General features: G+C 41.9%; 1 protein-coding gene across 4 annotated transcripts in view; it reads left to right on the top strand.

Moving 5' to 3' along the window:
• Positions 1–7,177: 7,177 nt before the first annotated feature.
• Positions 7,178–22,129, top strand: part of KLHL15 (kelch like family member 15) — a 33,610-nt gene continuing 18,658 nt past the window's right edge. For 2 of the 4 annotated variants that reach the window (XR_003677807.2, XM_007116037.4), the window contains exons 1-2: positions 7,179–7,617; positions 19,653–20,364. Coding sequence is in view for 3 of the 4 variants with exons in the window: in XM_007116037.4 (XP_007116099.1) it covers positions 19,660–20,364 (705 nt within the window). In the remaining variant the exon portion in view is untranslated. Of the gene's footprint in view, positions 7,618–13,556; positions 13,608–15,208; positions 20,365–22,129 lie in introns of those variants that run through there. The other 2 variants (XM_028482247.2, XM_028482246.2) reach the window with 2 other exon arrangements.

The following is a 22,129-nucleotide window of genomic DNA, read 5'->3' as shown; positions in this document are numbered from 1 at the left end:
TCTAAAAAAATGGTACAAATGAACTTATTTACAAAACAGAAATAGAGTCACAGATGTAGAAAACAAACTTATGGTTACCAAGGGGAAAGGGGGGGAGGGATAAATTGGGAGACTGGGATTGACACATACACACTGCTATATATAAAATAGATAACCAACAAAAACCTACTGTATAGCACAGGGAACTCTACTCAATACTCTGTAATGACCTATATGGGAAAAGAATCTAAAAAAAGTGGATATATGTATAATTGATTCAATTTGCTGTACAGCAGAAACTAACACAACATTGTATTTTTTGTTTGTTTGTTTGTTTGTTTTTTGGCCGTGCCTCGCAGCTTGCGGGGTCTTAGTTCCCCGACCAGGGATCAAACCCCGGCCCTTGGCAGTGAAAGCACAGAGTGCTAACCACTGGACCGCCAGGGAATTCCCTAACACACCATTGTAAATCGACTACACTCCAGTAAAAATTAATTTTAAAAAATGGCGACATTCACTGTATCTTTTATTGACGGTGGATGTTCAGCAACTTAACAGTACGTGTCTCCCCAGCTTGTAGCGTACCACACTCTAGTCTCCTAGACCAGTTCCTGATGTTCTCTGGGATGGCTCCCTACCCTTGGCACGCCCCAGGTTCTACTCCTTGCACCTTCTCCTTTTTCCCCCATTCCCTTCAAACCTGCTCCTTCTGGAAGTCTTCCAGATCTCAGGAAATGAAAATTCCATCCTTCTTTGCTACCTTTCTTTCCTTTATCCCTACATCCATGAAATTCTGTTGGTTCTACCTTCAAGAATATTTGCAGACTTCTGGCCAGTTCTCACCGTCTCCACTGTGGCCCCCATTCCACTCCATCGTTGGAAAAGTCCGTCTCCTTACCCACCTCCCTGCTTCCACACTTGTCTGCCTAATTCTTTTTCTTAACTGCTCATTTTATTTTTTTGTGTGTATTATCTTCCAGTGTTTTTTTCCCCTTTCAGTTGTATTGAGATGTAACTGACATACAGCACTGTATAAGTTTAAGGTGTACAGAATAATGACCTGACTCACATATATTGTGAAACGATCACCACAATAAGTCTAGTTAACATCCATCATCTCATACAGATACAAGGGGAAAAAAAAAAGAAAAAACGCTTTTTTCCTTGTGGTGAGAACTTTTAGGATCCACTCTTTAAGTAACTTTCAAATATACCATACACCAGTGTTAACTATAGTCATCATGTTGTATATTACATCACACCTAAATTCTGTTCTACACAGCAGCCTGAGTGTTAATCTTATTACTCCTCTTCTCAAAACCTTCCAAAGGTTCCTAATTTCTCAAAGGCCAAAGACCTAATAATGGCCAACAAGGCTTTACACAGTCTGGTCCCTCATCTCCTTCAAGTCAAGGCTAAAATAACGGAAGAAAAAAAAAAAGGGACTTCCCTGGTGGTCCACTGGTTAAGACTCCGCCCTTCCACTGCAGGGGCATGGATTCAATCCCTGGTAAGGGAACTAAGATCCTGCATGCCGCGCAGTGTGGCCAAAAAAAAAAAAAAAAAAATGGCAAAAATGACTACCCTATCATCCCAGTTAAAATTGGAACACCTCTCCCCCTTGACACTCGTAATCTCTTTATCCTGCTCTATTATTTCCCATATGGTCACATTCTAAGAGGGACCATATAATTTGCTTATTTATTTTGTTTATTGCCTGACTTACGCAGTCTATAAGAAGGCAAGGATTTTTATACGTTTTGGTCACTGATAGATCCGCAGTGCTTAGAACAGGACCTGGCACATAGTAGGTACGCATAAATATTTATGGTATGAATAAATAAATTAGTATAGTGGATTATAAGTGGACAATTTATTGAATTAAGTAGGAGTAAAAAAATGCAAGTGTGAAGATCACTGAATATGTTAATAAGTATAATAACATAATACAGTGGAAAGAGCATGTGGTGAGAGGCAACACAGGAGGGGAGAAGCCCTGTCTGCCAAGGTCTATACATGCCAGCCTTCCTGATTTTTGCTTCTTTTCCTCTGCCCTTCGGGTCCTACTGTAACCCTACCTAAATTTTCAGCGGTTCTCTAAATAAAGGTGCCTCGCTGCCTCTTCCAGGATTGGAAGGCACTGCCCTGCGAGTATCCTTTACTCTTTCTTTTTCCCTTTCCTCCTTCCCTTTGGACTGAACTTAGCAATCACTGCCTCCAAGTAACCTTGCTTGACACGCCGAAGCCCAGATTACATCCCCCCGCTTGTGCTAGCTCACACAGCACCCCATGTTGTCTAAATCTGTCACAACGTGTTAGGGACTCTGAAACCAAAGCTGAGTGTTTTGGAATCCTTGTTGGCTGGCCACAGGTGCAAAGCAGTTACTCTAACAACTGCAGGCAGAGAATGGTTTGCTCGGGCTTTAAGGATGGAAGTGAAATATGAAGAAGCATTTGGTTCCTGGAATAATTACAGTGTTGAGTCCCCTTGACCATAAAGGTATGTTATCACTTCATTTTCCTTGAGGTAGCTTCCCACATTGGTGAAATAACACAAATGAAAATATTTCAGACGCACCTGTTTCATGGGCGGAGTGCCCTGTGAAGGGCCTTTGCTTGTTTTTGTGTCCACATCCCTTTTGGATGTTTAGGAATTTCCTATTCTCCTAGCTGGGCCCAGGGGATGGGTCTGGGGGCTCATGAGATTGGGGAAGAGAGAAGATGGGAGAAACAAGTGATATTTTTAAGAATGGGTTCCCACCAAATAGTACAGATCTGAGTTAGAGATGACCAGAAAGAACATCCCTGTGTAAGGATCTCTAGAAGCCATGACCTGTTTAAAAAGATTGCAATTTCCTTGTGATGGCTTTAGGTTTTTGCTTTGCTAGGGGAGTGGAGGGAGAATTAAGTTTGAGTCATGAAGTGCAAAGAGAGAGTTGGAGAAATATGGAGAGGTGGTGAAAGACCAGAAGGCCAGAAGTAATAATAGGAGAGAAGCTAAGAAGAGCCATTCCAAGTGACAGGTGACCAACGATGCCCAAGATGTGTAAACATTAACCAGGATTCCTCCAACATTCACGAAGACACTGATTTCCTATTAGTCATGCAACATAATATTCTGTTTGGCTGTTAAAACAACAAACTTTCACGGCTGGAAAAGTTTGGGATCAAACAGGGGATCCTGATTGCATTTTGAAGGTTCCATCTGGGATAGGGACCCGGAAATAAGGCCTAGGACAACAGCCACCCATCCTGTTGGAATGTGTCAGTGTACAAGTCTTGGTGTGGACCCGCAGAAGTTTGTACTGATTTGGGGGATACCGGTGTACCCTGAGGGGCTTAGAAAAATCCCCTGAAGAGCTACAGAGTACTTGGCAAAAGTTTTCAAGAGGAAAGAAAAAGTATATGCAGCTTTTTTGTTTGTTTGTTTTGCGGTACGCGGGTCTCTCACTGCTGTGGCCTCTCTCGCTGCGGAGCAGAGGCTCAGCGGCCATGGCTCACGGGCCCAGCCGCTCCGCGGCATGTGGGATCCTCCCGGACCAGGGCACGAACCGGCGTCCCCTGCATCGGCAGGCGGACTCTCATCCACTGCGCCACCAGGGAAGCCCCGTATATGCAGCTTTACTAGAGTTTGCTGAGGGTGTAACTCTTTGATTCCCTGACACTGGGGTGGAGGCTAGTTACGTGAAAAGTGATTACCAAGATAATTACCATAGACTCTGGATTTCTGAAGAGCCTCAACTTCTTTTTTAAAAAAAGAGGGAGGGGAGAGGGTATACAGTATCCTAAATCCTCAGAACCCCTGGCTATGAACTTCCTTCTAACTCCACTACCACTCCCAGCCCCAAGCCTCTAGCATGCCTCCGGACATCTACGGACTGCTAGATATCGGGTTTGAGGACTGTACTCTCAAATACTTAAGCTAGATGGCTAGGAAAAGACAGCTTCCAGTTGCCCCATGGGGCTTTTTCAGGGTGAAAGGATGCCCTCAAGGCATTTAGGAGCTCCCATTACTTTCCAGTAATTGGTGGGAAAAGTAATTGAAGACAGGAATTACCTGGAGGAGTTAGTTTATTTAAATAATGTGGTTTTATTTTACTTGGTCTTGGAGAAGCAGAATGCTTCTTATTATACTAGACCCTTCTATAAAACACTCATTTTTTAAAATTTATTTTTTATGTTTCTTTAAAAAAATTTTTGTTAAAAACGCTCAATTAAAAAAAGATAGTAAAGGAGGCATCACTGATTAAAGATAACCTTTTTTCGGGGGGGGGGCTCTACATAGTAATATATAGATTGGTGGAAAGACACAGCCCAGTTTCAGAAAGTGTATATATATACACACACACATAATTTGGACTTAATGGAATGTCACCAGACCGTGTCATGTCATAATAAGGAGCATTGTGATGACAATGGCTCATGACATCACTGTAAGTATATATACACGTGCTACTTAGAACACAGACCCAGACACATTTCAGTCTCCGCTTGAACAAGTCTCTCTCCGGACAGATCAGTGCCACACTATGTAATACATAGTTCAAAATGTATGTCTATTAGCTAATGTACAAAAATCAAAATCCAGCGCTTTTAGATGTTCAAGAATAATGCATGAAAACTCAGATGTTCAAAGTTGAATCTATAACTTTTTAAAAAAACTTTATTTATCTATTTATTTATTTATTTTTGGCTGAGTTGGGTCTTTTGTTGCTGTGCGCGGGCTTTCTCTAGTTGCGGTGCGGAGGCTTCTCATTGTGGTGGCTTCTCTTGTTGAGGAGCTTGGGCTCTAGGCGCGCGGGCTTCAGTAGTTGTGGCTCGCGGGCTCTAGAGCGCAGGCTCAGTAGTTGCGGCCCATGGGCTTAGCTGCTCCCCGGCCTGTGGGATCTTCCCGGAGCAGGGCTCGAACCCGTGTCCCCTGCACTGGCAGGCGGATTCTTAACCACTGCGCCACCAGGGAAGCCCCATAAAATAACTTTAAAACGTTATAGAGGTCTTCCCTGGTGGCGCAGTGGTTAATTTATCTATTTATTTATTTATTTTTGGCTGAGTTGGGTCTTTTGTTGCTGTGCGCGGGCTTTCTCTAGTTGCGGTGCGGAGGCTTCTCATTGTGGTGGCTTCTCTTGTTGAGGAGCTTGGGCTCTAGGCGCGCGGGCTTCAGTAGTTGTGGCTCGCGGGCTCTAGAGCGCAGGCTCAGTAGTTGCGGCCCATGGGCTTAGCTGCTCCCCGGCCTGTGGGATCTTCCCGGAGCAGGGCTCGAACCCGTGTCCCCTGCACTGGCAGGCGGATTCTTAACCACTGCGCCACCAGGGAAGCCCCATAAAATAACTTTAAAACGTTATAGAGGTCTTCCCTGGTGGCGCAGTGGTTAAGAATCCGCCTGCCAGTGCAGGGGACACGGGTTCGAGCCCTGGTCCGGGAAGATCCCACAGGCCGCGGAGCAGCTAAGCCCATGCGCCGCAACTACTGAGCCTGCGCTCTAGAACCCGCGAGCCACAACTAGTGGAGCCTGTGCTCCGCAACAAGAGAAGCCACAGCAATGAGAAGCCCACGCACTGCAACAAAGAGTAGCCCCCACTCGCCGCAACTAGAGAAAGCCCGCGCACAGCAATGAAGACCCAACGCAGCCAAAAGTAATTTATTTTTTAAAAAGTCATTTATGGCTTACAGTTTTTTAAAGCTTGTTTTATAGTTTAAATCAGAAAAGGGACACGTATTTCCCTATTTTCAAAAGATTAAAGTGATTCACTATTTTTTCCCACGGAGTAGTCTACTTCAGCAAAACGGTACACAGTGTGCTATTTGGCCTCTTGGGAAACATGACATATTCAAGTTTGCTAGAAAGAGATTAACGATCGTTTTTAGCCATACATCTCCCAATATCTTCGGGATATTGGTCTAGAGAGAAAATGGTGGCAGGGGGTGGGGGTAGGAGAAATCTCTCAGTTTAGGATCAGAAATGGGCAATGGATGACTTAATTTAAGGTTAGTTGTAGAACCAGTGGCCTCCAACTGTGTTTTTCTGTCATCTACACTTTTCCCACAAAGAGATTTCACAACAATAAATTTACAAAACAGTCCTGTAATGTAGTTTTAAATTCTTAAATCAAGAAAAGGCGGTATGTGAAAAAAAGCATTAGCTACAACTCTAGAACCGATTTGTCAAAAGCGAACAACAATCCCCAAAATCACTGCCCTCTGAATGTTCGTTCTTGCCATCTTATTTTGACGCAAATAGAAACAGAACAGCGTTTTTAGATCCGGCATTTCTGTGCGGTGCAGACATGCCGTTTTCTATGAATTTTCTCACCTCTGGGAAATGTATTTCTGAAACGTATAACTGTTGTGCAACTAGCCAAGTGGAACTATGACGCAACAACCCCCTGCAAGTTGCCTTTAAAACAATGATGTCATTTGGCGCAGATGTAGTCACGTTTATAACACAGGTACATACCGCAAAGCTCCCTCCACGTCGTCCCTGATTCCCCCACCCCCACCGTGTGCAAGATGCAAAAAGACATTTCCCGGGTTTCCTAACCCTCAACTTGTCGAGGGTGGGCGCACCCCACTGGCTCGAGCCCACCGCTCGTGCAAACGAAGTGGGACCGCGGCGAGGGAACCAGCATTGCCGAAAGTTCCCAGCCCCGACGGCAAAGCCGCGTCGGGCCGGGCCCGCAGCGGCAGCGTCGGGCCGCCTTCTTCCCTCGGTGAGGCCCGCTGGCGTGGCCTGCAGAACGTGGGGCCCCGCGGGCGTGGGACAGCCCTGCCCCCACCCCGCTCCCACACCCTCTCCCGCTCCCGCGGCGCCGGAAGTGACGCGCGCTGGCTGAAAGATGGCGGCATTGGCGCTCGACCAGGGGGAAGGTAAACACCCTCCGGGCCGCTCCCCGCGCGCGGGCCCCCTCGAGGCGCCGGTGGGGGCCGAGGGCCCCTCCCAGGCCTCCGTTCCAACTCTCGACTTCCCACCCCACGACCTCCCTACCCGCGTGGCAGGCTTCCGCTTTGCGACGACGGCGGACGGAGCCCCATGCCGGCGGGCCCCGCCTCCCTGGGCGGGCCCCGGGCGGCTCCCGTGGCCCGCAGGGGGCGCGCGGCCCGGAGCGGCCCCTGGCTCGTGGCCCCGCACGCTCCGCCCCTTGCCCGCCCCTTTCCCGCCTTCCTCCACCCCCGGCGTGGGTGATCCTGAGGCTCGGCGCGCTTCGGGGCAGAAGCCCAGAGACGCCGTCGTCGACGTCGCCAGTGCCTGCGCCTCTGCTGCTGCCCGCGACCCCCCAGCCCCTCTCTCCGCCCGAGGCCCCGAGTCGGCCCTACCGCCGACCCCAGCCGGGCGCTGCGAGGCCCCTGGCGTTGGCAAGGCCGGGCCCGGCCCCGACGCCGCTCCGCCTCGCGCAGATCCCGACTGTCTCGAATTGCGTCTCAGCGCTGTCTTCTTTCCCAGGACTGGTTTCGTGGGGGCCGCAGGCGCGCAGACTCGTCCCCCGCCGGAGCGCCCCGGCCCGGCCCCGGAGCGGCCCCTTGTAGACGTTCTAGGAGCCTGCTGAGTGCCGTCCCGGCGCCCGACCGCCCACCGTCCGGCCCGCTGGCCCGCTTCTTCCTGATGCAGACTGCCGTCCACTAGAGGCTGGACGGACCCCCGAGGTGCGTAGCCGCCCCTGGCCCTCCGGCCTGCGGGAGCCCGGGCTTCGTCCGCGGCCCCGCGCTAGGCACGGATTCGGTAGCCCTTTCTGCACCGACCCGAGTCACGCATTTGGTTGACGCCGGGATCTAATTTGTCTTTGAGTTTACTTAAATTGTTTGAAATTTAATTTTTTCCAAGGAGAAAAAAAAAAAAAAAAGGAAGAAGCATAATTCAGCCATTTTTTGCAGCACACAGCTGCAGGTACCATGATTATTTTCTCCCCAACCCGTTTCTTCCCTTTAAAAATTCTGTGTGTGCCTGAAATAGAACTATGCGAAATGCGAGGCATAAAACGCGGAATCAGAAGGTCTGGGTTCGACTGGGTGACTCCGAGAAAATCGCTTACCGAACCTCGGTTTCTTATCTATGAAATCTAGTCAGTTATAGCCACATCACAGGGTAGTGAGGACTGTATGAGGTCATATATGTGAAAATAATCTGTAGCTGTAAAGTGTTGTAAAAATGCAAGGCAATTTTTAAAGTAACCTTTGCCAGAGTGGTGAATGTTGTAGTGGCTAACTGTTGCTGCCTCTTTATTTCTATATTATAAGTGTAAGGAATAAGTGCGGGATAGGAAGCAGTGCTGTGAATCGACTAGATATATAATAGTCACGTTGCTTGGCCTTCTTCCTACGAAATGCTAACTGCTTATTTAAATAACGGTATTCTTTAATTCAAATTTAACGTTACTGTAGTGCTTTGCTTTTCATTTTTCTAGGCCGCTTATGCCCTTTTTCTTACTCGGAATATTAAGCACCTTGCATTTGTTCAGTCTTTTCTATTTTTTGAATTTACATTTTCTTTTGGTAATCTGATTAAATTGTAATTTAGAAAATGCTTGTAAGAGATATACCCTAATTTTAATGCCTGTTTTTCATATCTAGGAAACAAGATGTCTGAATATCTCTACTAATTTGAAAATTGTTTTTGGAGAGCTTGTAAATGCATTAAGATTTCTGTACTTAATAGATCTAGAAATGTATAGAAAATTTCGATTTTGGGACACTTAATTTCATATTTATGTAATTTAATTCTTTTTTAATCATCACAACACTTAGTAGGTGCTTAGAGCCAGGTTTTCAGTGGTAAAAGATGTTAATTTGCACTTTTTATTGCCGATTAACTGGGGGGGGATACTAGGATATATAAGCCATAAATATTTGTGGTTTGAAAATCGGACTTATTTCTCAGAATTTATGATACATATGTGTAACAGATCAGTATGAAATCATTTTTATTTGGCACATCAAAAATGTATGGTTTTTTAAAATGGTCCACAAAAAGTGAAAGAGAAGCTTTTTTTTTAGTATATTGTTATTTTTAGCTAACAAATGGTTTTCTGAGTTTTTTTCTGAAATGTTTTTTTAAATTTATAATCCAGTACGAGTTGTCTTTCCGAATATGCTTTTGTTTTTTAAAGCAGAATAATATAAGGCGGGCAGGATTAAATTAGCAAAAGGAAGAGCCTATTTTAATGTGCTAGCTTTTATACATTGGACTTATCGCTTGTCCTGAAGATAAAATTTTGGCAAATCAGTGCTTCATTGGGAACTTCAAGGTTTGGCCTTCTCTGTGCCTTGATTTGGGTTACCTGGGGCTAAAACCTTGGAACCAGGGCTGGCGTGGCTTCATTGGTGTCCAGAAGGACCCCAAACTTGGTTTAATAATCTGCGCGTAAAACTGGCATTGTACAATATAAAGGTGAATGGTGAAATTCGTGGTAATGTAAATTTTTTATTTTTCTTTACTTAGAATGCATTAAACAGCAAATAAAAAAACACCATGACATGTCGAGAGAGACCTCAGAAGAAAGGAGAAAGCTTTGTACTTTACTACCTTTAACGACACTTTTTTCCTGCTTTTGAGTGAGGGGCCCCACATTTTCATTTTGCCCTGGGCCCCCAAAATGATGTAGCTGGCCTGTTCTGAAACTTGCCCTTTCCTATTTTAAACGTTTTCAGAGTGAATAACATTAACTGTGACGAGAATCAATCTATAGCTTATGAAGGGTCATATTAATTTATTAGCATATATTTCCTCTGAATTGGAATGCTGTAGCTGTTGTGGGCTTTTTTATTGAAGAGAAATGAAAGGCAGTTATTGCTGAAGCATTGCAGGATAGTGGTTAAACTCGGCTCTGAAGTCAGACTGACCCCAGTTTATGAAGAATCATAGCCTTGGGCAAGTTACTTAACGTCTGTGAGCTTTGATTTTTTTTCATCTCTAAATCAGGGGTGGTTATAGAACATGGAGGGTTGCGAGGGTTAAATTTATTTATTCATCCCACAAATATTTATTAAGCACTTATTATGTGCCAAGCACTGTTCCTAGAAAGGTTCTGGGGGTACAACAGTCAACGAAACAAAACAAAACAAAAAAAAAGAAAACAACAAAAAAGTAAACTAAATAAGGAAAATAGCCTGTATCTCCATTTAATATACTGTGGAGAAAAATAAAGCAGGAAAGGAACAGGAGGATTTTCTGTTGGGTGGGGCGGGTGGGTGGTTTTCGATTTTAAAGAGGGGGTTTGGGGAAGGCCTCACTGAGATAAGACATGGGAGTAAAGACCTGAAGGGAGCCATGTATATTGGGATTAGTGATCCAGGCAGAGGGAATGGCAAGTTCAGAGGTCTTAAGGCGGGTGTGTGGCTGTTTTTCAAGAAACAACAGAGACCAGTGTATCTGGGACAGGGTGAACAAGGGAGAGGAATTAGGAGATAACTATTATTGCTGTTCTAGGAGTCTTTGGAGGAACTCTCATAGTTCATTTTTGCCATGGGTATATGTTGTACTGCTGCTGGTCCGAAAGCGGAAGGCCTTTTCAGAATTAGAAATTTTAACTTTGGAATAAAGAAACCAGAAAAGACAAGATATTTCCTCAGACTTTTTGTTTTTAACATAAGACCTTTAAAACGCATCTGGCTGGGCTTCCCTGGTGGTGCAGTGGTTGAGAGTCTGCCTGCCGATGCAGGGGACACGGGTTCGTGCCCCGGTCTGGGAAGATCCCACCTGCCGCGGAGCGGCTGGCCCCGTGAGCCATGGCCGCTGAGCCTTCGCGTCCGGAGCCTGTGCTCCGCAACCGGAGAGGCCACAACAGTGAGAAGCCAGCGTACCGCAAAAAACAAACAAACAAACAAAAAAAACACAACTCATCTGGTTGAATCACTGAAGCAGATAAAAACAGATAGAAGATGTATTCTTTGTCTCTGATAAGATCATTGAATTTAGTTAATGATTCTGCATCATTTTAAGATTTGCAGGAAATCTGTATCATAACATCAGGACCTTCCAAAAGGTTCAGTTTAGTTGTTTATTTCTTATGTAAAACTAAGGTGTTAACATTATAGTATTGATGATTTCATGTTAGGAAGTAACTTAGAAGATTTGGGGTTTTATTCCCCAGTAGAGGCTTTTCCTAGAATTCTCACTGGATCCAATCTCTAAAGGCTAGGGAAGCTGTTTTCCATGACATCACTCTTGGACTACTTTTACTTGTAGTGAGGAATAAGCAGAGGAGCATTAAATTAAAGTCTTCTGATGAAAAAATAGCATTGAAACAGGAGTGGGTTTTTCTTATAAGGTTTCTTTTATTATAGGATGACTAAATGCTAAACATACCTGAAAAGTGAAGTAATTTAGATATTAGGTGCCAACCGGGAGGCTGGAGGACCCAGAGCCTTTCTAAAAGCTTAGTTAGTGGTCATTTGCAGTTTGGTACTGAGTTATAAAAACATTTTGATGGACAAGAAAGAATTTCCAGTACTAAACAAATTAGTTAACTTATGCAGCCTTTCCGCTAGTATTAGACTTAGTCGTTTCTCAATTTGAGTAGTATATCTCAGGGTAAAATGACTGCTAATAGAGCTAATAAAGTTAGTCTGTTTGGGGAATTTCTTTCCTTTTAGATTGAGAAGTTGGTTGCTTTGAGATTGTTCAATAAAAGTTTTACTTTACAGGTTACAGAAATTGTGAGAAATTTTACGATTCAGGAATTCTATTTTTATCCGTAGTAAGCTTTGCATTTTCTTTTTAGTATGCAAGTATCGCTTTTTCTGCATAGGCATCAACATTGGTAGGCTAACAGTTTGAGGATGAAGGTAGTATGAAATAATTCTAAGTTTTCATTGGAGATATGTATATCAACCTCTGAGAATCTAGCTTTGTACTGAATAAATTAGGGTTTAGTATGAATTTTCAAGCAGCTGTAGAAGGAATGTGAAAGCATTAAATTATTACTTACGGCATAAACATGGAGGTTAGTTAATTTTGAAATATCTTCTACTTAATTGTCCAGAATTTTGCCTTCCAATCAGAATGACAGCCTTCTAACTGAAAAGGAAGCATTTAATTTCTTTGCCTTTAATTTCCTGTCCAATTTTACCCCCACCAGACTTCTTTCTTTACTGGTCACTAGAGAGTTTGAACTGTTAGAAATTTCTGTGATACAAATAGCAGTAATGGTCTTCCAGGGCAGAGGTAGGAAGAGGTTGCTTTGTGTATGTGTGTGTTGTTATTTATCTCTTGTACAGTCAGTGGTAGTTAAACTTTTTGGTCTCAGAACATCATTATACTCTTAAAAATTACTGGGATCTCAAAGAGCTTTTGTTTATGTGGGTTGTGTCTATTTATATTGACCATATTAGAAATTAAAATTGGGAGGTTTAAAAAAAACTTGTAATTCATTGTAAAAACCCATTACATGTTAATAATTAAAATTGGGAAGTTTAAAAAAATACTTACTTGTAATTCATTCTAAAAAAAACCCATTACCTGTTAATCTAAATAACATTTTTTAATGAAAAATAGCTATTTTCCAAAGCAACAAAAAACTTGGTGAGAGAATGGCATCGTTTTACATTTTTCAAATCTCTTTAAGGTCTGGCTTAATAAAAGACAATAGGCTTCTTATTGGCTTCTGCATTCATATCGCATGTAGTATCTGGAAAACACTGAGAGAATGAAAGTAAAAAAGAAAACTCGCTTTTAAAATTATTATTATGAAAATTATTTTGATCTCGCGAAGTTCTCTTAGGGGACTAAGGCCCCAGTTATACCTGGACCACACTTTGAGAAATGCTATACCAGTCATTCTCATGCATAGAAAATGTGAGGCTTTCTTTTTTCTTTAGTCTGTGCCAAGTTTATGGAACAGGACAAACTCCAGTATTTCCTTTCCTCGTAGTATCAGTATGCCTTATCATTTAGTTTAAGTTGGTTCCTCTGTTGAAAAACCCTACCGTTTGAAATTCTGAAGGCCAGGTGTAGAATACAGAAGTGTAGAAGGCCAAGGGTATACAGGTTTATAAACCATGATTTCTCTTAACCTGATGATGTGTTTTGAAAAGTTAGGATAGGGCTTCCCTGGTGGCGCAGTGGTTGGGAGTCCACCTGCCGATGCAGGGGACGCGGGTTCGTGCCCCGGTCCGGGAAGATCCCCCATACCGCGGAGCGGCTGGGCCCGTGAGCCATGGCCGCTGAGTCTGCGCGTCCGGAGCCTGTGCTCCGCAGTGGGAGAGGCCACAACAGTGAGAGGCCCGTGTACCGCAAAAAAAAAAAAAAAAAAAAAAGGTAGGATACATAATTTTTGTACATTGAGCATTTTGTATGTCAGTAAATATCTTTTCTCAAAGCCCCTTAGCAGATTATTTTTCTCCAGCCCTCATTGATTTATAGTTATTTTTGTTTACTTTTACAGTGATTAGTTCTTACAATTATTAATTTATTCCTTAAATTCCTATAATTCTCTATTTTACACTTAAGATTTTGTATGTTTTTCTTTTTGTATTCTTCTTACACTTACCTTTTTCTTGTTACTTATTTTATTTGCTTACATGTGTGTTTTTGTGTTATTTTTGTTTTATTTTAATCTAAGCCTCACTTTTTTTTCTTTTCTTTATAGCTTCCAGGGTATGGATTGTGAACAAGTTGGTTTTGTTTCACATGTTCATTTGTAAGTTTGGTTGTTTGACACCTTAAACATTTATGTTATAGATCTGTGCTGATAGAATATAATGCAAGCCACAGTATGTAATTTAAGTTTTTCTCATAGCAGCTTTAAAAAGTAAAAAACAGGTGAGATTAATTTTAATGTTTTATTTAACTCAGTATATCCAAAATATTACTTCAACATGTAATCGGTATTAAAAATTTGTATAATGAGGTATTTTACTTTTTTTTTTCTAAGTCTTCAAAATCTGGTGTTCATTTTACACTTAAAGCACATCTCAATTTGGTCTAACCATATTTCAAGTGTTCAAAAGCCCCATGGGTAGTGGCTTTCATATTGAACAGCACAGATACAAAGAGTAGTTACTCTTGCTAGGGCAGAAAAGCCTAAGGAGCCCAGAAAATCTAGAAAATTATACTTGTGTGACGAGAAAAAATGGAAAACAATGCCATTGCAAATGAGTGAGGTCCAGTGTTTTGACTACCAGTACATCTCCTGATCTCTTATAAACTTGCATTGTGATAAACCTTAGGGAGGTATGGCATCTGTAGAGGGAAGTTTGAAGGGTGTTAAGTTCCTGTGGTTCTGTGGGTGATAAGGAGCATTAGGTAAGAGTTGGACAGGGAAGGCAGCATTGATTGACCTCTGGTGGGGTGCCTCCCTCTGGGCTAGACATTTAACTTACGTCAGTTTATTTGATCATCACCCCAACTCAGTAATAATAGATGATGATTATTCCTAATATATGGATGGAAACTGAGGTCAGGAAGTTAAATTTCTCCAGGTCACACCGATGGTAAGTACTAAAAGCGCTCTGATTTCAAAGATTTTGCTCTTCCTAACCACACTATTTTGTACTTCTTGCAGATCTAGTCTTAACTCTATTTCTAACTAGTTGTATGACTTTGAAGAAAAATTTCACCTGTGGACATTAGTATCTTCATCTCTCAAGTTAGAGTTGGCCTGGGTCCTAAGAGACTCTACTGAGAAAATGAGCTGGGGTTTGAAGTGCTGTTGCTAAGGGGAAGGGTTTCTCCAGAATTAACTGGACTATTAAAGGGTCAGGTTTATTTTATTGGTTCCAGTAGCACCAAGTGAGGGGCATAATAATAATAAGCCCTAACATTATGGTGTACTTAAGGGCCGTATACTGTTTGAAGTCATTATGTGTATTAACTCGTTTAATCTTCACAGCCAACTGTGAGGTAGATTCTATTAATATTAGAATCCCCTTTTTACACATAAGGACATGAGAACGCAGAGAGGCTAAGTAGCTTGCCCCGAGGTCACAGAGCTAAGAAGCGGTAGAACCAGGATTCAAGCACAGGCATCTGCCTCCAGACCTGTTCTCATAACTCACTACCATTTACAGACTATATCATATTGGTCAGTTAATCACTGAGTATCATTTTCTACTTACATACATGCTTCCTATAAAAGTGTAAGATACTGCTGCTTCTCTAAAGCTGTCTTATTGATAGATGCACCAAGCTTTTTCATGTAGAAAAAAAATTACTGCAAATTTCCCAGCTATTACAAATTAGTTTTAGAAGAACTTTAGATCAGATAAACTTCAGAAATGCATTGCTAAGACTTAAAAAATAGCTATAGTTTATTTACTTTGCATATCTTTATAAGTGCTTTACACATCTGTAAAATCATATAAAAAATAGAATAAATAAGAGTTTTATGACTAAAAATTTTTAGAGATCATCGTGTTGAATGCTTTTATTTTATAGGTGCAGAGATAAGGCCAAGAAAGTTTGAGTAACTTACTCAAAGTATAGCTATTTCTGCTCTAAAACTGTATTAGTTAGGGACCTTGGTTATATGTAGGAAAAACCCACCTGAGGTAGTAAGGGGGGGATCTATTCTGAGCATGTAAGGATTTCTCTCAGCACCCATGGGTAGGAATAGAGCTGGGCCTAGGAAGTGGAAAAATGAAGGCGTTAGGGAGCACTCCCTGTCCTCTCGTCTTGCCTTTCCTCTTCTTTCTCAGTTGACTGGCTTTCTCTGATACTCAGCCCACATGGCAGGCAGAAGTTGGTGCCCACAGCTGCTCTTTGACATGTTCTAGTTCCAGTCATACATAGTCAGTGCACGTCTCTTTTTCTCTTTCTCTCCTCTTCTAAATTCTTGACACAGGAGCGTTCATCTTCATTCATATTTCCCACCCCAATCTGACCATATGTAACAGGACAAGATCACAGGGTGGATGCCTGTCTGCTAGGAATCGCACTTGGTGGGCTGGGTGCCCAGAGGAGAGTGGGTGCTCTCCTTATATCTTTAGGGTCTTTTGCCTCACAGCTTATCAATCCTCCTCATTCCCCCTGCCCCGCGCCCCCGGCTTCTTTGCCCTATGATGTTACCACCATATTAAGTATCTGGAACCTAGGTTACTTTTTTTGAGAAAACATAGTATCTATCTCCTTTAAAAACTTTCCTTTAGATGGAATCTTTGTCCGAAAGGTGAATATTAGCTGTTTGAGACCATATCACATAGTGATAACTGTTGAATAGAGAGGGTTACTTTGACAAGAAGTGAAATGTGTGGTATTTTAGGCACTGTCAAAATAACAGATTAATGAAACAAAGCAGTTTCCTCTCAAGTGTATGAATGCTCATGTCCAACCTTGTACTATTAAATCCACATTAACTGTGACCAATAAATCTTGATGAGTCAGAGTGATAGTTGGTGTCCTTAATGATCCTGAGAAAGATAATGAAATATCAAAATTTTCATCCAGTTTGATTTGTTTTTTATTCTAATTATTTTGAAAATTGATAATTAGTGTGATGTTGATAGCCTTCTACTAACCAGAATATTTGATTATTCAGATATGTTCCTTTTGTTCGCAGTATGCATTTGTGTACATGTGCTTTATATCACTTGGAAAATTCTAAGTTCATTCATTTTACCTTTAAAAATAATTCAGGAGGGCTTCCCTGGTGGCGCAGTGGTTGAGAGTCCGCCTGCTGATGCAGGGGACACGGGTTCGTGCCCCGGTCCGGGAGGATCCCACATGCCGCGGAGCGGCTGGGCCCGTGAGCCATGGCCGCTGAGCCTGCGTGTCTGGAGGCTGTGCTCCGCAACCGAGAGGCCACAACAGTGAGAGGCCCGCGTAAAAAAAAAAAAAAAAAAAATTCAGGAAATAAAATCTGATAGCTTACTTTAGTCTTGAATGTGTTAGTAAAGTAGTTCTGCCAAGCATTGATTACAGTGTCTAAAATATTTTATATCTATTTTCAAAATTATAGACAGCCCTCTTGTGTTCTACCTTTCCAAAATGAAAGTATATAGCTTTTGGATTAATGGAGTGCTAATAAAAATTTTGATATTAATTTCATCTTGTGCATACTTTGCTGTCTTAGGTAAGTGAACATATTATGTGGGATAATCAGTAAGACTTACAGGTAAGTTAAGGACAAAGGGAGAGAAAGAGGCACCTAGAATGCCTCTTGATAAGACGGGGAATACAAAAGAAAGAACTGATTGGGGAGAGAGTAGAGTTATGATTCTGTTTAGACATAATTTTGAGATCCCTGTGGGGCACCCAGAGGTATCTAACAGGAGATTTGCTATGTATAGTACTAGTGTAAGGATAGAGATGGGGACAGTGATGGTGAAGGCACTGATAAAGGTAGGTATTAGTAGAAACCATGGGTTTAGATGAGATCATTGAGAGAAATACAGTGTTTGGATGAGAGGAGGAAAGGTGCAAGAATAGAATGCTGGGGAACACCAGTGTTTAAGGGATGACTCTCTTAGATAAAAATCCACCTTCTATTGCTCCTTGTTACTTATCATATACACATATCCTGATCTCTCTCTCTCCCCTCCATAATCACTGATGACTGTGGTACCTGGCTAAGAGTCATTTTCTTCACCTCTTCAATGTTCACATAAGACCACTCATCCAAAAACTGAGAGGCAAAGTTCCCTGACCACCTAGACTCTTATAACCTCCCCCCTTGCTCCATTTTAAAGACTTTTTTGTTGTTGTTGTTGGGGATAGGAGTTTATTAATTAGTTTATTAATTTATTTATTTTTGCTGTGTTGGGTCTTTGTTTTTGTGCGAGGGCTTTCTCTAGTTGTGGCAAGCGGGGGCCACTCTTCATCGCGGTGCGCGGGCCTCTCACTATCGCGGCCTCTCTTGTTGCGGAGCACAGGCTCCGGACGTGCAGGCTCAGTAGTTGTGGTTCGCGGGCCTAGTTGCTCCGCGGCTGTGGGATCCTCCCAGACCAGGGCTCGAACTCGTGTCCCCTGCATTAGCAGGCAGATTCTCAACCACTGCGCCACCAGGGAGGCCCCCTTGCTCCATTTTAAAACCTTATTCTCAAACTTGCTGGGCCTTGCCACAATCAGGAACTGATCCACACCTGAAATCTTTAACTGTTGGCTTCCGAGTCTCTGGCTTAATCTCCTCTCTTTTCATTTGGTTTGTCATCTCCAAACTTTACCTCTGTCCTTCTCCAGCTTAGACCTTCTTTCCTTTCCCTGGTTGAGTGTTTGGGTGGACCACGAGCCCTACAGCGAAGCAGCTGGCTCCACAGTCACTGCTGGCACCTGCTCTACCTCCTTCTTCAGGGAGGCCATCCTGGCAGCTTCACCACTCTATTACCAGTGCCTTCCCCTTTGTTAACCAAAAGAAGAGCACCTCTGTGTGGCAGGCATTACGTTAGATATAGTGGTATATGCCTTTCAGGAATCCCCTCTGCCATATTTTAGAAAAAGGACAGTAGAAAACTAAGAGAAGGCTTATTAGAAGGTAGGTCGTAAACTATAGAAGAGCATTTTGTTCTAAGAAGAACCTACAAGAGGGTTGTTTTGTTTTTTGTTTTTAAATTAGAAAGCAGAGAAAATTTTCTGCGACCGGCATGAGCCTGTAGGGGAGTTTGTTTACACTGAAGCAAGGTTCCGCAGGGCACAGTGGAAAGGGTTGGGAGGGAATTCTTGGATGGGAGGATGTGTCATTGTGGAGGAAGCTTGGAGCTGTGTGAGGATGAGAGTTGAGGAGAGGATAGATAGTTGGCCTGGGGGTGTTGTGTGGAAAGAAAATTACTTTGCTTCATAAACAGTCTAGTAGACTGAATTAGTTTATTCTGCTTAAGAGAGCTAATTATAATCCCACTATTTGGCTTCATTTCTCTGATATGCAAAAATGTGGTTTAATTTCCTTTAAAAATTATGTATTTATGTTTTAAATATATAAACAATACATGATCATTGTTTTTAAGAATAAGGTTAATGAGGTAAGTAAGAAGGAAAAGATAAACCTCAAAATTTCCTTAAGTCCCACTACTCCAGGGACATCATTTTGGTATATATTCCTCCAGACTTTTTCTCATCTAAACATATATATATATATATATTTAAATTTTGAAAATATACTGAGTATACTGTAGTTGCCTGCTTTTTTTCCCACATAACAACAATACCTAGTAAATATTATTTCTCAGAATAGGTAGATTGCTGCCATCATTTTTAGTTGTTATAGTAATCCATTGTAGGACTGTACCATATTTATTTCTGTTGTTGGGCTTTTGAATACTTTCCAGTTTTTTATTATAAATAAGGTTAGAAAGAAAAACCTTGTGTGTGCAAGTTGGCATATGTATCTGATTATTTCCTTTGGGTAAGTTTCTAGGAGTTTTCAAGGTCAACAGTGTACTTTTTGGTTTAATTTCTTATCTCTTTTTCTCATGATTTAGTATTTAGCTGAGAAATCCTTTTTGGTTGATAATTTGGGGACATGTTTAAATATATTTGGTAAACAGTGTAAAATCACTGGGATAGACATATATTTGTAAGTTAACAATTTACCATTGTTGAATAGATATTTAATAGATTTTTTTCCCCCAGGTAGGGAAGCCAAAAATATTAGCCCACAAACCTTTAAGTTGTTTTTTCCCAAAGGGTTTGTACATGTAGGACTTAGGCAGTGGAATTGAGATAATTATAAAAACTTTTAAAGCTCTAAGTTAATGATGTGTTCAGAATGCATGGAAATGATTAACACAGTTTTCTTTGATTACTTTTTTTCCAGGTGATTCATGGCAGGGGACGTGGAAGGATTCTGTTCCTCCATCCATGACACCAGTGTCTCTGCTGGGTTCAGAGCACTGTATGAGGAGGGATTGCTTCTTGATGTCACTCTGGTTATTGAAGATCATCAGTTCCAGGCCCATAAAGCACTCTTGGCCACCCAGAGTGATTACTTCAGAATTATGTTTACCGCAGACATGAGGGAGCGAGATCAGGACAAAATTCATTTAAAAGGTCTAACTGCTACCGGTTTCAGCCACGTCCTTCAGTTTATGTACTATGGAACTATAGAACTGAGTATGAGTACTGTTCATGAGATTCTTCAGGCTGCCATGTATGTTCAACTTATAGAAGTGGTGAAGTTCTGCTGCTCTTTTCTATTAGCAAAAATCTGCTTAGAAAACTGTGCAGAAATTATGAGACTCTTAGATGATTTCGGTGTAAACATCGAGGGAGTCAGGGAGAAGTTGGACGCCTTTCTGCTAGACAACTTCGTACCACTCATGTCCAGGCCTGACTTCCTGTCTTATCTGAGCTTTGAGAAGCTCATGTCTTACTTGGATAATGATCATCTGAGCAGGTTCCCAGAGATAGAGCTGTACGAGGCTGTGCAGTCTTGGCTGCGGCATGATAGAAGACGCTGGAGACATACCGATACCATCATTCAGAACATCAGGTTTTGTTTGATGACCCCATCCAGTGTTTTTGAGAAGGTTGGTGCATTTGAAAGCAATAGACAGGACTCATCGTTTAGCTAATAAGGCAGTATGTCTTTGTAGATAAGATTCTCAGGCTTGGTCAGGAGCCAGAAAGAATGAATAGTTTTTAAAAATAGTTATGTGTAAGAAGTCTAATTTGTTGTAGCTTGTGTATTTAGGTTTTTTAAAACACATTTTGTGGGTGAAAGATGGACCAGGTAGGTAGGTGATAGAAAGTTTCATTTTGAAAGTACTTTTAAAGTTGAAGCATAATTATTTAACTCCAAATATTATGTTTGCTTTAGCTTCTCTTTCTTTTCACAGAGTAATTAAATTTGAACTGGGTCCATCTAGCTCTCTTTTTAAAAATGAGTTTAAGTGATACATGCTGAAATTAGAGTTGAGAGGAGTTTTGTAGTTCTGAATGATAAGTATTAACACAATTTTGTATTCTTCTAAAATGTAGTGAGGAAACATAAAATAGCTCTTGAAAACCAATAGGCCCTGGTGGTGATTTTCTTCCCTACTCTTGCCTAGTTCTGCGCCTCCCCGTCCTTCTCCCCCACTCCCCTTCACTGTGAATACTAACTAAATTTAATCATGAAAACATGTTTGTCTAAAACCGTTGTTTTGGCATTTCTAAACAAATAGACTATAGATCCTCTATCTACATTGATCAAACATCCCTGTGCACATTTTACCACATAATAGTTCTGCTGTCTTAAAATTGTCTTTCTCCAAAACAGCCTTGGCCTTTTTGCATGTAAGCATTTTTCATTTTTATATCAGAGTCTCAGTTGTGATGCTGTCTTGGCCAAAGGAGAGAAAGCAGTTTCAGTAATTGCTTAACTTAATTGGTTTCTAATCACATGGTTACCTCTGGCGCTCTCTTTACCTCTTGCATCTTTTCTTCTTTCTAGAAAGCACACTTAAAGCTTTGGTCGACACCCTTCATGTTAGGTGGTTCCTCAGCTTTAGTTACCAGACCTGGTGATAAAAATATAATATTTGCAAAGGAGGGTTGTTTACACCATTTGAAAAATAAACAGATTTGCGCCTTCGAATAACACTCAGCAGCCTGGCATGTCTTTTTTTTCCCCTTCTGAAATGCCGTGAAATATCATTAACTTAAACTTTTACTAGATAACTCAGTTTTGTGGGATTTTATCTTTATTCTCAGAATGTACTGATATGACAGAAATAATTGAAACTAAAGAATATATTTCTTAATTATTTTTTGTTCAGTGATAGTCAGCCCCACATCAACAATGTATATCATTTTTCTCTGATGTTTTGATTTTTTTCCTTACTTTTTTTTTTTTTTTTTTTCCTCTGGTACGCGGGCCTCTCGAGCCTCTCCCGTTGCGGAGCACAGGCTCCGGACGCACAGGCTCAGCGGCCATGGCTCACGGGCCCAGCCGCTCCGCGGCATGTGGGATCTTCCCGGACCGGGGCACGAACCCGTGTCCCCCGCATCGGCAGGCGGACTCTCAACCACTGCGCCACCAGGGAAGCCCCCTTACTATTGTTTTTATTGCTTTCTTTTCCTGGGGAATCCTGTTTTGTCTTTACATGTTAGGTGGAAATGCTTTCCCACTATTAAAGCAAACAAACCCCCCTCAACTTCAGTCTACATCGAAGTGCTCATGAAATAGAGAATAAAATTTTCCCTCTTGTCGGACATTATGATGGATAATTGTTAGCAGTAAATGATTAAGTGCTGAGCTGCAGAGCCTTTTTATATTCCAACTATCAGTTTAGGGTGGTCAGTAGTGACAGT

The sequence above is a fragment of the Physeter macrocephalus genome, chromosome 21 (assembly GCF_002837175.3).
Source record: "Physeter macrocephalus isolate SW-GA chromosome 21, ASM283717v5, whole genome shotgun sequence".
Classification (NCBI taxonomy): domain Eukaryota; kingdom Metazoa; phylum Chordata; class Mammalia; order Artiodactyla; family Physeteridae; genus Physeter; species Physeter macrocephalus.
The sequence above is the reverse complement of the archived record's forward strand: the minus strand, read 5'-3'. Positions and strand labels throughout refer to the sequence as shown.